The sequence below is a fragment of the Arvicola amphibius genome, chromosome 17 (genome assembly GCF_903992535.2).
Source record: "Arvicola amphibius chromosome 17, mArvAmp1.2, whole genome shotgun sequence".
In the NCBI taxonomy this organism is placed as follows: Eukaryota; Metazoa; Chordata; class Mammalia; order Rodentia; family Cricetidae; genus Arvicola; species Arvicola amphibius.
The window spans coordinates 38,373,824-38,388,264 of NC_052063.2; the positions used below are offsets into that span (position 1 = coordinate 38,373,824).

General features: G+C 43.5%; 1 protein-coding gene across 1 annotated transcript in view; it reads left to right on the top strand.

Moving 5' to 3' along the window:
* Tbk1 (TANK binding kinase 1) overlaps positions 1 to 13,188 on the top strand; it is a 36,345-nt gene extending 23,157 nt beyond the window's left edge. The window contains exons 9-21 of the mRNA XM_038314620.1: positions 1,727 to 1,923; positions 3,576 to 3,634; positions 3,980 to 4,071; positions 5,280 to 5,381; positions 6,888 to 6,966; positions 8,822 to 8,943; positions 9,038 to 9,114; positions 9,505 to 9,544; positions 10,222 to 10,323; positions 10,430 to 10,526; positions 11,110 to 11,216; positions 11,404 to 11,475; positions 12,396 to 13,188. Coding sequence (XP_038170548.1) covers positions 1,727 to 1,923; positions 3,576 to 3,634; positions 3,980 to 4,071; positions 5,280 to 5,381; positions 6,888 to 6,966; positions 8,822 to 8,943; positions 9,038 to 9,114; positions 9,505 to 9,544; positions 10,222 to 10,323; positions 10,430 to 10,526; positions 11,110 to 11,216; positions 11,404 to 11,475; positions 12,396 to 12,447 — 1,198 coding nt within the window. The 3' untranslated portion in view covers positions 12,448 to 13,188. The remainder of the gene's footprint in view (positions 1 to 1,726; positions 1,924 to 3,575; positions 3,635 to 3,979; positions 4,072 to 5,279; positions 5,382 to 6,887; positions 6,967 to 8,821; positions 8,944 to 9,037; positions 9,115 to 9,504; positions 9,545 to 10,221; positions 10,324 to 10,429; positions 10,527 to 11,109; positions 11,217 to 11,403; positions 11,476 to 12,395) is intronic.
* The last annotated feature ends 1,253 nt before the right edge of the window (positions 13,189 to 14,441 follow it).

Genomic DNA, 14,441 nt, shown 5'->3' on the forward strand with positions numbered 1-14,441 from the left:
TACCGTGTACTGGTAAAAATGAGCTGTTTTATCGAAAGTATACCCTCTTTAAAAACAAGAGTGCTGGACGGTGGTGGTGAACGCCTTTAATACCAGCACTTGGAAGGCAGAGGCTGTCGAATCTCTTGTGGAGTTCAAGGCCAGCCTGGTCCTTAAAGCAAGTTCCAGGACAGCCAGGGCTGTTACACAGAGAAACCCTGTCTCTAAAACAAAACAAAAAAAGCCTAAGTTTTAAATATAGTGGAATTTCTAAATTTAGTATTGCTTAATTTACGTAGTTAGCATGAAAACTTTATGGATACTGAAGAAATAGTCAACATTTGTTTTGAATAAATAAAAATACCAGGTGATTTTTTTTTTTTTTACAAAACTATGTAATAAGATTACACATGGCTAAATATTGACCTGAGTGTAACCTTGGGAAGGAGTTAGATGGATTGTGTCATAAATATAGGTCGTGGTGGCAGTTCACGGTGTTGCATGGTGCTGCCATTGAGAGAAGCCGGCTGGAGAGGACAGCCGTCTGCTGGGTCACGTGTGAATCCACAGGGATGTCAAAGTAGCATGAAGAAGCTGTGTGGGCTGATGCGGTTTGGAATCCGCGTACTTGGGAGATATAGGCAGGAGGGTCACCACAAGTTCAAAGCCAGCCTGGTCCACATAGACAGCTCTGGGCTGACCAGTGTTATATAGTGAGACCTCATCTCAAAACACAGCCCGCCTCCCCCAAAAAAAATTAAGAATCAGATTCATACTTCTGCCTTAGTCTGTTCAACAAAATTTATATAACAGTCTTGCTATCTCATAAAATCCATGAGAAGGGGTCTGGAGAGTCAGCTTGGTGGTTAAGAGCACTGAAGAGGACTAGGTTTGATTTCCAGTACCCACGTGGTGACTCACAATTGTCTGCAACCCTTAATTCCAGGGGATTTGATGCCCTCATCTGGCCTCTGCCAGTGTATCAGACATGCCTGTGGTGCACAGACATACATGTAGGCAAATCACCCATACACATACAAGAAAAATCTTTAAAAGAAACACGGGTGCTTTCTGTTTTAGTTCATGAAGAGAGGATTTAGGTGTGACCAGCTCGATGGGAAATGTTTGCTTAGCCTGCATGAGGCCCTGACTACAACCACAAGCACCAAAAACTGAAAAGAAAAAGAATATATATAGTTTACACAAAATATCCAGATATTAATAACCTAATAACTAGAGCTAATACAACATAAACAAAATATAACCTTAGATTATTTTGTCATGTTCTGGTTCTTTATAGCCTGAATCAACTGATGCCATTGCTGTGAACATGCACTTGAGCCTAAAATAGCACCCAAGTCAGCAGCTTCAGGCGGAGCCACGTCTCACTGTTGGCCGCCTTTGAGCTTGTGGACCTATGCAAGGGGACTTTACCTTTTCCCCGAAAACATTATTTTGAAAATACTCTAATTTCTGAGCGTGTTTAGCAGAAGTTTTATAGTTGTGTTTCAGGCCCTGTTCTTGGCTCTGCAAATTTATGTCACTTTTCCACATAAAGAGACATGCTGGGCCGGGTCATGTGGCGTCCCCATTTTAGTGCGGCTTTAGTGTCCGTATCAACAAGCCAGTGCCTAGAAGGCGTGTTCAGCGGTCAGCGGTGGAACACCGCAGAGGAGTGTTGCTGACGTGCAGGTCTGACCGCCAATTCCATCAGCGTCTGTCATCCTTTCTTAACTTCCTCACGCAGTGCTGCTGTATTCCATGAACTGGTATATAAGCAAACTAAAATTATTTCTGCACATCAAGAACTGATCTATGAAGGACGACGCTTAGTCCTAGAACTTGGAAGACTAGCCCAGCATTTCCCTAAAACCACAGAGGAGAACCCTATCTTTGTCGTAAGCCGGGAACCCCTAAGTACCATAGGACTGAGATACGAGAAAAGTAAGTTGTGATCTTTGTCCTGTCCTCCCTGGCCACTAAGTCAGACGTCTGTCGCTGGAAAACGGATGCTCCTTGTTATAAAATTGATACTGATTTTAATGTAAACTATGAATTTTAAAATTTCATAAATTAGTTTTATAAAGATTGCAAAATTGAAAAGCCTCATAATTTTTCTTCTATTTTGCTTCAGCGTTTTGTTTTGTGAAGTGTTAGTTTGTCATGCTTTACTGTAAGTGTTTGGTAACTCCCAAAATAACATTCCTATCATAAAGTTCAGAAAATATTTATTCTATCCAGTGTATGTAGGACATTCTGCCATTCTTTAGAATTTAAGAAAAAATTAGATCGAAATCTTCGAAATTTTTTAAATTGTTTGTGGTGAAAAAGGACTTATCCAGAATTTTGAATCCATTTTGAGACTTCAATATTAAATTTAGAGTTCATTGTGTTAGAATATATTTAACAAACAAAAAAAATGAGGCTTGGAGCTAGAGAGATGGCTCAGAGATTAAGAGCACTGACTGCTCTTGCAGAGGTTTCTGAGTTCAAGTCCTAGCAACCACATGGTGGCTCAGAGCCATCTATAATGAGATCTGGTACCCTCTTCTAGCCTGCAGACAAACATGCAGGCAGAACACTGCATACATAATAAAAAAAATGAATAAATCTTTTTTAAAGAATGAGCTGGTGAGACGCTTAGTGGGTAAAGGTGCTTATCCTGGAAGCCTGACACCTGAGTTCAATCCTAGAGCCCATGCGTAGGTGGGAGGAGAGAACCAATTCCATAAAGTTGTTCCATGGCATCTACATTATGCCATAGCATGTATGCACATGATAAGAAGGAAGGAATAAAACACTTTAAAAATATTTGAGGTTAACTGGGCAGTGGTGGCGCACACCTTTAATCCCAGCACTCTGGAGGCAGAGGCAGGTGGATCTCTGTGAATTCAAGGCCAACCTGGTCTACAGAGTGAGTTCTAGTACAGGCTCCAAAACTACACAGAGAAACCCTGTCTCAAAAAACCAAGAAAGAAAAAAGAAACATTGGAGGTGGCTGTTAGGAAATGAGCATTATAAGTGCACGAGAGGAGGGCCTGGAGTCTGTTCTACACTCTCTGTCACCTTGACTCAAGGTCTCTCACTGAATCTGAATCTGGACCGCTCCTTTGTTTTTGTTTCTTTACCCCCATCTAGGCTTGGCTGACCAGCAAATCCTGGGAATCTGCCCACCTCCACCCCCTCAGTGCTAAGGTCACAGCTCAACCAGCCACTCCCAGCTTTTTACATGAGTGCTGGATCTGAACTTAGGGCTCACAATTGCACAGCAAGTTCTCTTACCCACTGAGTCATCTCCCAGCCTTCCTTTTTTTTTTTTTTTTGTCTCTGTGGCTTTGGAGCCTGTCCTGGAACTAGCGCCTGTAGACCAGGCTGGCCTCGAACTCACAGAGATCCGCCTGCCTCTGTCTCCCGAGTGCTGGGATTAAAGGTGTGCGCCACCACTGTCCAGCCCAGCCTTTCTTGTAAAGCTAGGAAACGTGCCTTTATTTGACTCCTGTTTGTTTAATCTAGACATCTGCTTGCTGTAGAAAGAATAAAATCATGTATCCACACATATTTGTTTCTAATTTTAAGTTTTTTACTTCATATTTCAGTTTCCTTACCTAAAGTGCATCCGCGTTATGATTTAGATGGTGATGCTAGCATGGCCAAGGTTAGTATCTTGTTGACTTACCAGTAGTGGAAGTAAGAATCATATTGTGCTCTGTGTGCCTTAGGGAAATATTTAAAGTATTATCCAGTCCACATTGTTTTACAATCTAGTTTCCTTTCTTGAACTCAGTAAGAGGAAATTCTCTTCCTTAAAACATGCTTATATAATGTCAAGAATTGAAATATTTATTATAGTTACATATGTCTAGCTTTTAGACAGTGGTAATTTATTTACCTGATGAAAATATGAAAGCCTTTGGAATATGGAAATATGACTGCTTTTGTGTGACAGTTTCTCTTACCTTGTCCACTCTCAGCACCAAACACTACCTTTCTTTCTCATCAGGCAGTGACAGGCGTTGTGTGTTACGCCTGCAGAATTGCCAGTACCTTGCTGCTCTATCAGGAATTAATGCGAAAGGGGATACGGTGGCTGATGTAAGTAACAGACTGCAGTCTGAATGCGTCCTTCCCACTGCCCTCATCGACCCAGGCCGTGGCGTCACTGACCGCGGCCACTGCAGCAGCTAGGCCGCAGCTTGGTTCTGCTGCACCACATTTGCCTCACACTGTTTGCAGAACAGTCGGCATTGTTTTTGTTGAGACCTCCAGGATAAACAGTCTGAGTTTCAAACCCACACAGCTCTGTAAAGTGTATAGTCCTCCTTCAAAGACCTTGACACGGGTTCATTTGCTCTCCTGGATGACTTTGACTTTGACATAATTCAAGCAGTCTGATAATTTGTGTGTTTCAAATGTACAAGTCGGGGCTCCAGTGGGGCACAGAGTGATGCAGCCATCCCTGCTGAGCTTAGGCCATTGCATCACCCCAGAAGTAAGTGCCCAGTAGCTCTTACCCCCCCAACCTTGTACATCACTAATACACCACAGATCTGCCTACTGTAGACATTGCATGTACGTGATGCACACCTATGTGTGTATACTCATCTTGACAAGCAGACTAAACTTGTTTAAACTGGTTCAGTGGTGTTATTTGCTATACCTTAAGTTTAAAAAGCCTTTTTCATGTAATCACAGTGTCAGATTTTTTTAAAGGGTCTGTCATATGTTAGACTTCCTTGGCCACATGTGATGTCTTCCTTATCTTTTATATCAATCTCTCTAAAGTGATCATAGGCCACAAAGTACAGATTTCAGACCTTGTTTGCTGATCGCTACAGTAGCCCTTCCATTAGCTGTATGTAATTCACAGTGCATCCTCTCCAGAGATCACATGCTGCTGTAATAGCAAATTGACTGTAGTAACAGATATTACACAACTTGTTTCTGTGATTATAGTTTTTGATCCTTAATGTATTTTTAATGCCATGGGTTTCTACAGTCTTGACCTAATTAGTGATGACAGCCTGTGAAGTGTAGCTGCCCCAGATGTGTAAGAGCCACACAAACGCTTTTGCGTTGTTGTTGTTGTTGTTGTTGTTGTTGTTGTTGTTGTTGTAACCTCACCCACTACAAGAGGGTAGCAGACTGGCTAGCGCACTGCCTGGCACAGATATCTTTTAATAGGACCCTAAAAGATGAGATTTGGCACTTAAAGTTCATCAAATGTGTTTGAAGTAGAATTCCAGTTTAATTAGTGGTAGTCCAAAAATAGTTCTTAACTAATAGGATAACATTATTTTCAGTGAGCTGGTGAGAGATGATTACAATGAAACTGTTCACAAGAAGACAGAAGTTGTGATCACGCTGGACTTCTGCATCCGGAACATTGAAAAGACTGTGAAAGTGTGAGTAGAGTCGTCGCAGACTGACCTCTGTCTGAGTTCCCTCCAGAGTTCCCTCCAGCACGCAGGGCGGGACACAGTGTGCCAAGGGTTTGTGTATGCGGCAGCACTGGATTCGTGGCTGCTCCATCTCAACAGGGAGAACATCAGGTTTCTTGTAAGGAATTAACACCATCGTTTTGATGGCATTTCCAACACCTTTTCTGAGTGGCAGGCAGTGGGAGGTAGGACTATCTCTTACCTTTCTTGGGAGGCAGAGATGAACAGGAAATATAAAACTTCCATCAAAGCTGGGAGGTGGTGGTGCACACCTTTTATCCCAGCACTCAGGGGAGAGGCAGGCAGATGTCTGTGAGGTAAGGCCAGCCCGGTCTACATGAGCTAGTTCCAGGACAGGATCCAAAGCCACAGAGAAACCCTGTCTCAAAAAATCCAAAAAGAAAAAAAGAAAAAAAAGAAAACATTCCATCAACTAAGCAAGTAAGAAGCGGCAGCTGAAAGAGCCTTTGGGTAGTATTTTGGGAATTTTAGGAACAACTTTTTGAGGGGCCACTGAGATGGTTGAGTGGGTAAAGGTGCTCTCTGCACAAGCATGGTAACTCGAGTACTGTCTCCAGAACCCACAAAAGGCTGGAGGAGAGTATTGGCTCCATTTTCTTCTGACCTCCATATGCATGCTATGGCATGCACGGCCCATGCACGCGCGCATGCACACACACACACACACACACACACACTCAATAAGTTTTATTTTAAAAAAAAAAAACTACAGAATTTTAGCAGTGACTTTTAATTTATTCTTGTTATTCTTCTGTCTGCTAACATATACATTTTTAAATATACATATATAATTCTAAAATCTGGTATTTTCACCATTATCCTAACATAACATGATTTGAAATTAACTTCCTTTTCTACTTTTTCCTAATCTGCACATTTATATTGGAAGTACACAATATATAATGGAAGTATACAGTATACAATATGTACTGATTCTCTGTATAGAGTCCCAGATTCCCAGTAGAAATTCCGATTGTGTCAAAGCATGATATCAAAGCCCTGCTGTTCCTCCACAGTTCATCCCATGACTAAGATCACTACTAAGTAACTATGAAGTATATAGCATATACAACAGTGTGGGTCCGTAGCACAAAGGGGCAGGGTCTGTCCTAGGCTGGAGGAGTAATTGGCATGTGACTTCATTATACTCAGATGGTGTGAAACTTAACATATAGGAAACGCTTGTAGAATTTTCCAGGAAATAATCTCTGGCCACCATTGACCACTGGCACCTGCAGCCACCTGAAACAAAAACCACAGATAGAGGGGGACATCTGTGTAGGAGACGCCTCCTTTAGGAAGGCAGCAAAGGTTTCTTAGAACCCCTTACCATATAGACCTTGAGTAAGTTTTTTATTAAGTGATTATAGTAATAAAATTGACTTCATAAACTACCTCTAGAAATCTGTATTTGTTACTCATTCATTTTCTGATGTGTTTTTCATACAGATATGAAAAGTTGATGAAAATTAACCTAGAAGCAGCAGAGTTGGGTGAAATTTCAGACATACACACCAAATTGTTGAGAGTAAGTATTGGTGAATCGTGACGGTTACAGGGCAGACCGTAACCTGTGTCACTTCCAAAGCTCTATGGAGAAAAGAGCTGCCTTATTCCATTTTAAGAGACTATGTGTGTGTATCCTTGATATGATTATATCTTATTCTATATGTATTCTTAACAATATATATGATATACAATTATGTTTTACTCTCTGTATATTCCTAGATATACACATACACCATATCTGCCATTCAGTTCTTTGTGCTATTTCCAAATGCTTTCTGTATTTTCAACACATGTGAATTTTATCTCTCCTACCTCCCATCCCACATTTTCTGCATTTTTTATTTTTAATCCTTCATGCTGTCATGTAATAATGGATGTTCATAATTGGTTCTTGCTTAGAAATGACTGTAAATCCAGAAACATCAGATCTCTTTAAAAAGTAAAGGATTGGGAATCCTTAGGTAGTGGGTTATTTCTATAACTAGAAAAGACAGTAAGGACACAAGTTTGCTGAACACAAAGTAGGTGTCAGAATGGATTTCCCCTTAATGCAGAAGCCCACACAGTTATGTACTGTGGGAGCTAATTACCGACTCCCAGGCTGCCTGTTTACCCGGACACTCCTGATGCTTTTCAAAAAGTCTTAAATTATTTTCAAGTTATGCACATATGTGTGCTGCTCTGTGCATGTGTGTACAGATGTCCCTCCCTTGATCCCCTTGAAGCTGGAGTTAGAGGCAGTTGTGAGCCACCTGATGTAGGTGCCAGTCCTCTGGAAGAACAATAATAGGTGCTCTTTAACCGCTGAGCCTTCTCTCCAGCCATTATAAGGCCTTTAGTAGTTCTTTGTAGTTTTGGTTTCTCTGTCTCAAAAATTGTCAGCTTCTTTATCTAATCAGTTAAATAAAGGCAGAACTATGTGTTCTTGCAAGCCTGTAGCATTTAAGGGATTCATAAGGTGGACGCTAGGATGTAAAGGAGGGCCCACAAGACAGCTCAGCAGATAAAGATACTTGTTGCCAAGCCTAACGCCCTGAGTCAATTCTAAAGCTCCATAAATTGTCTGACCACCACACATACACTGTGCCATGTCTGCACCCATTCACACAAAGAAAGAAACTGTAATTAAAAACCTTTTATGAATAAGGAAATCTGAGGACAGGGATAGAATAGCTTGCTTGGTGGGACCCAAGCTCCATCCCCAGAAGCCGTGTGATGTGCACAGCCAGTAACCACGGTGCTAGAATGCTCCCTGGGATTTACTGCCAACCGCTCAGCCCAGTCGGTGGGTTTTGACCTACTCATGCATGTACCCGCTGCACACAGACAGGGAACACCGTAACAGCCTGCTCCTCTTTCCATAGTTAACTGATCTTTAGTTGTTCTTGTCCATAGTTTTAGATCTAGAACAGTGGTTTTCCAAAGGATGTCACGATGAGTAACGGACTATGAAGTTTGGTGGCGTCTCTAGAGAGGACAGAAAACGTCAGAGCACTTCCCACACTGCAAGTCTCTGTCCTGTGAATAAAACTTTCTCTTTACCTACACACTTTAAATCATACTTAAAACATTGGGAAAATTTTAGGAGATAAAGTTATTTAAAAGTCAGAAACAAGAGGAGATGTAGCTCATTTGCTTGAGTGAATGCTTAGCATAGAAGTTCTAATTTTAAAATAGCACATATGCCTATCACACACACACACCCGAAACAACAACAACAAAAACAGTAACTAAAGGTGTTTGTGAGTATCCTGCAGCAGTAAGCAGAGTGGCACGTTGAACAGCAAGGATCAGCCTCACCTGAAACCAGGAAAAACAGCAGAGACCCTTAGACCCATGGTTGGCATTCTGACCTAACCCGTTGCTGTGTTTAGCTCTCCAGTTCCCAGGGGACCATAGAGAGCGGCCTTCAGGACATTGACAGCAGGCTGTCTCCAGGGGGGTCGCTGGCAGACACCTGGGCCCATCAGGAAGGCACTCATCCCAAGGACAGAAAGTAGGTTCCAGCCTTGGGGGAGTTTCTGTTCCTGTTCATTGTTCTTTGTAGCATTAATGCCAATGATTTACTGGGGTTTTTCTTCCTTACGTAGTGTAGAAAAACTCCAAGTCCTGTTAAATTGCATCACAGAGATTTACTATCAGTTCAAAAAGGACAAGGCAGAGCGCAGTAAGTAACGTTCGCTGTTCCTTCTTCTCGTGTGGGATCGTGAGTGTGGGTGGAGCAGCACACAGGAAGGCCTCCTGCTGGGCCTGGGGACAGAAGTCAGCAGCACGTCTGACACAGCCCTGCTCTGTTGCTCTATGCTGCCCAGGCTTCTCTTTTTTAAAGAAAGCTAGAGATATGAGCTTTATTAAAAATAACCTGATTTAAATGTTGATAGTTAATTTTCATTTTTAAATCATAACTTCACACTAACCAAATTAAAGTGTAAATGATCCATATGTAGCCTGTGGACCCCAAAACTTTGATACCCACTTCAAACTCTTAGCCTTTTGGAAGCAGTAATCTCCGGGAGCTCAACTCTGCATTAACGAAAGTACGCTTTTCCATTTTCAGGACTAGCTTATAATGAGGAGCAGATCCACAAATTTGATAAGTAAGTATCCAGGCTGAGTTAAAACTTGTTCTTTTTGCTCCTGATTTGTAATATCTTTATTTCTTGTTAAAGTTGGGGTTAATTACAGTTTCCACTGTTGGTCCACATTGTTCAAGCCCACTCATCGGGTTCCTGGTTGAGAGGGCCATAGGACAGAAGAATGACTGGGAGAAAGACCCAGTTCTGCCCACTCAGCTGTCTCTGCCTCCATGCTGTGCTTACAGAGGGCAGCGAGGAGGGCTCAGGAGGCCAGCACAGCCCTTAACTAACTCCAGCCAGTAGGTATTGGGGCTGGAGATGGCTCAGTGGTTAAAAGCACTGGCTGCTCTTCAGAGGACGCGAAGTCCGTGCCCAGCACCCACATCAGGTACTCAACAACCACCTGTGCTATGGCTCCAAATCCACAATAATTCTTTTTTAAAAAATGAATTTCATGTATTTGAAGAGTTTTTTTGTTTCATTTTGATTTTCGAGTCAGGGTTTCTCTGCATAACCCTGGCTGTCCTGGAACTCGTCTGTAGGCGAGGGTGGCCTTGAACTCAGAGACCCCCTTGCCTCTGCCCCCCATGTGCTGGGATGAAAGACGTGCCACCATGCTATCCCTGGCTTGAAGTATTTTTAATCAGAGGTAGAAATTGTGAGGTTACGGTAAGCCTCTGGTTCTTTCTAATTTGCAGACAAAAACTGTATTTCCATGCAACAAAAGCAATGAGCCACTTTACAGAAGAGTGTGTTAAGAAGTATGAAGCTTTTCTGGATAAGGCAGAAGAGTGGATGCGGTAAGGGGGCTGCAGCGGGGACAGGAGGTCGGCTGTGCAGTGCGCTGTGCGCTGAGTTTCAGAGTCCCAGGAGGATGCTTGCTAACAGGCTCTTATTGGTTTTCAGAAAGATGTTTCTTCTCAGGAAACAGCTGTTATCTCTAACTAATCAGTGCTTTGATATCGAAGAGGAAGTGTCCAAGTATCACGACTACACTAATGAGGTACGGCCCTGGAGTGGAGTGGAGGAGGAGCTTTTCCACGAGAGGACCCCGTATGTGGTCCTGACAACGACTGCAGGAGACATGGGGCACCGAGTGCCTGTGTGTGTTCACTCCCTTCTCTGTTCAAACTCATGGCCTTTATTCGTTCGCGTGTGTGCACGTGCATGCCAGAGGACAACTCTGGGGAGCGGTTCTCTCCCCCAGCGTGTGGGCTCCAGGGTGGCTCGGGTCGACAGGCCTGGCAGCAGCACCAGTGCTGCTCACCGTTGCTCACCGTTGCTCCTTCGCTCATTTTGCTTCCAGATGTTGAACAATTAAAACACCTGATGATTCATCTTTTATTGTTTGTAAGGAAAATTGTTTTAGAGGGTGTTGGTTTCAATACTTAGCATTGATGTCTTTGAAACAGGAACTCAAAACTGGTATTGGGCTGTAGACTAGTGGTTAAGCACCTGCGCAGAGTGCATGAAGTTTCCCACGCCCCTGCTGAGTGGGTGTGGGGAGTCAGCCTTTCCGAAGCTCTAAGTGGTCCTTGACTGGCAGTATGTGCCTTGTCTAGAGACACATGTGCTTTATGTTGCAGTTACAAGAAACTCTGCCTCAGAAAATGCTTGCAGCCTCTAGTGGAGCCAAGCACGCCATGACCCCGATTTACCCCAGTTCTAACACTTTAGTGGAGATGACTCTCGGGTAAGCAACTTTGTTGGAAATTGGAATGGCGCTGCTTGTTCTCATTCCAGTTTGAAATCTTGTTCTCACATTTCAGAATTCTCGATGTTTACTATGCTTGGTGTTTTTTCATGACGGCTTAGATTGCACAACTAAAACGCTGCAAATTAATTCTTGGATGTTGAGCGTCTTTGCTTTATCCCCCTAGTATGAAGAAATTGAAGGAAGAGATGGAAGGCGTGGTTAAGGAGCTGGCTGAGAACAATCATATTTTAGAACGGTGAGTGGCGTCCGGGGTTGGCTGGTGATGTGGCATGCAGCTGGATCAGTGCATCTCTGCTTCTCTGTCCTCCTCTGTTCGGAAGGTGCACTGATGAGAGAGGCAAGGGACATCCTGGCCCTTACTCTTCCTTCTCGGTGTGGTGGGAAACTTGTGATGCCCTTTGGCATTGGTTTTTGTTGTTACTTTTTGTTTTTGACAGGGTCCCACTCTGTAGCCCTGGTTATCCTGGGACTCACAGAGTTCCACCTGCCTCTGCCTCCTGTGTGCGCCATCACACCTGCTTCTTTGACTCTGCACAGGGATCTTTTTCACTTGATTTTCCCATCTGGGCATCCACAGTTGCCCAGACAACAGTACTGGGGCTGAGAGGTCTCAGCCTTTTATTACTGAGGAGGAAAGCAAGATATTCATCAGTGTGGCTATAGGATAAGGCCAGTTCAGTATTTCTTCATATAATAATGCCCCTCATTTTCAGTACGACATAGAACAAATCACAGTTGCCTAAATTATTTAAAGATAAGTATTTCTAGGCCAGCAAGACGGTGCAACCGGTAAAAGCTCTTGCGCAAGCCTGGCAGCCTGGGCTAAGTCCACACACCATGGTAAAAGTGCAGGAGAGAACGGGCTCCAAGTTGTCCTCTGACCTCCAGCTGTGTGCCCATTAATAACAAATAATAGAATGACAATAATAACAATAAAGCATTCTTCTGAAATTTTATTTCTATTCTGCAAATTATATTTCTATTTTGTAATTCTCTGCAGTTCTGGGCTGTCAGGAACTGGCATTCAGCTCATTGGTAGAGTTCTTGCGCAGCATGTGTGAGGGTCCTGTATTCCATCCCCAGGATACAGGGACCCCGGAGAGCAAACGAGTAGATCTGCTGAAATTTTCCTTTTTCTCGTCTCGTGTGTTTTAGGTTTGGTGCTTTAACAATGGATGGTGGCCTCCGCAACGTGGACTGTCTTTAGCTTCCCAGGAACCCGGGAAGTTCTAGTTTGCACAAGAAATAACATTGGGGCAGGAAATGAACACCTTTATCGGTGGTTCTTATTTCTACAATTCAGTATTTGATGAGGTCATGTAAATATGTACAGTTTGTAAATATAAATATATATATATATATATATATAAATTTTTGGCTGCTGTTCAGATGTAATTTTGCCTTTTAACATTTGTAAGTACTCAAGGCAGATTGACCTCAGTGAGCTGCAGAAGAAAGCCATGACCAGCCGATGCTTTGGGATGCTGTCCCCAGTGCTTCAAGTGAGGCTGGAGAAATCTATTGCTTGGTGCCTAAGGAAAATATTTTTTAAATTGGCATCCTTAAAACTCAGAAAGGACTGATAGTGGAGACCTTTGTGAACGGTGGAGTGATGGCTTCTGTGATGGGACAGAGCCAACCCACTGCTGACCAGGGCCAGGTCCTCTGATAAAGATGAAGTGGCATTATTTCATTTTACGAGGTGCCCGGATCTCCGTTCTCCTCGTATGTTTAATTTCAGGTGAATTATTGAGCAAAAAAATTTAAAGTGAACTCATTGTTTAAATTTTGTTTTTTCTTTGCTCATGAATGTGTAATTGTCATTCAGATTCTAGTATCATTTCAATTGTTTTAAGCTGTACATTTCTGTACTTTAATTCTGTTAACAATTTCATGAAATATTCTGCTTACTATTTCATGAAAAAATAAATTTCTCAATTTTAATTAAGCTTGTGTGCTTTCGTATCTCTGGTTACTGAAACAAAATGGGGTGTTATTGTCTGTTTAAACCAGGGAACTGATTGTCCCACCGCTGGGCCACATCCCACCACTGGGTCACATCCCACCGCTGGGCCACATCCCACCACTGGGTCACGTCCCACCACTGGGTCACGTCCCACCGCTGGGTCATGTCCCACCTCTGGGTCACATCCCACCTCTGGGTCACATCCCACCACTGGGTCACGTCCCACCACTGGGTCACATCCCACCGCTGGGCCACATCCCACCACTGGGTCACGTCCCACCACTGGGCCACATCCCACCACTGGGTCACGTCCCACCGCTGGGCCACATCCCACCACTGGGTCACGTCCCACCACTGGGTCACGTCCCACCGCTGGGTCACGTCCCACCTCTGGGTCACGTCCCACCGCTGGGCCACATCCCACCACTGAGCTACATCTTCAGTCCAAAAGTTACCCTGAAGGGAGCCAGCCTCATGGTGATGAGAAATTATTCTCAGAATATTGATGTGGGGTGGCACTGTCCCTCTTAGAAGCTTCATGTTGTACAAAATGAAAGGCAGTATTGTCCTTGAGAAACCTACCGGGAGCTCTGGGCTGAAGAAGTGACTTCATCTAGAAATTTGTCTGTCCGTGACGATTTTGATTGGCTTGTGATTTGGTTTGTCAGATTGTTGAAGGACAGTTATACAGGACCTCTGAGCTCTAAAAGACATTTGGGCAGGGCAGCAAACAACTGTAACCCGGAACTGGAATGAATTAGCATTTTATGTCACTGACGGGCTATTACAGCCGTTTTCGGTGTCACCTACACCAGTGGATGTAAGAGCTGATGCTTGCACTACGTAGAACAGTTAGGTGGTATTTAGTCTCATATAAGCCAAAGGAGTATTTAGGCCCACATCCCCTTTTTTCCTGAAGCTGACCATAGTGGTACTCACACCTGCCATTCCAGAGGCTGAGACCAGTCACTGGAGCAACACAAGCAAGGTCTAGGGCCAGCAACATGGCTCAGTGGGTTACGGCGCGCTATTCCAAGCCTTATCTGAGCTCGGTCCCCAGGTGGGAGGACAGAACTAGCTCCCATCACTTGTCCTCTGACCTCCACACAGCCACCACGCACACATGCCCACAAGGTAGGTAAATCAAAAGCAGAGCTTGTAAACAGACACTGTTGAAACGTTGAAAGAGATGCTTAGGAATAGGCATAATGACACACACCTTTAATCCAACACTC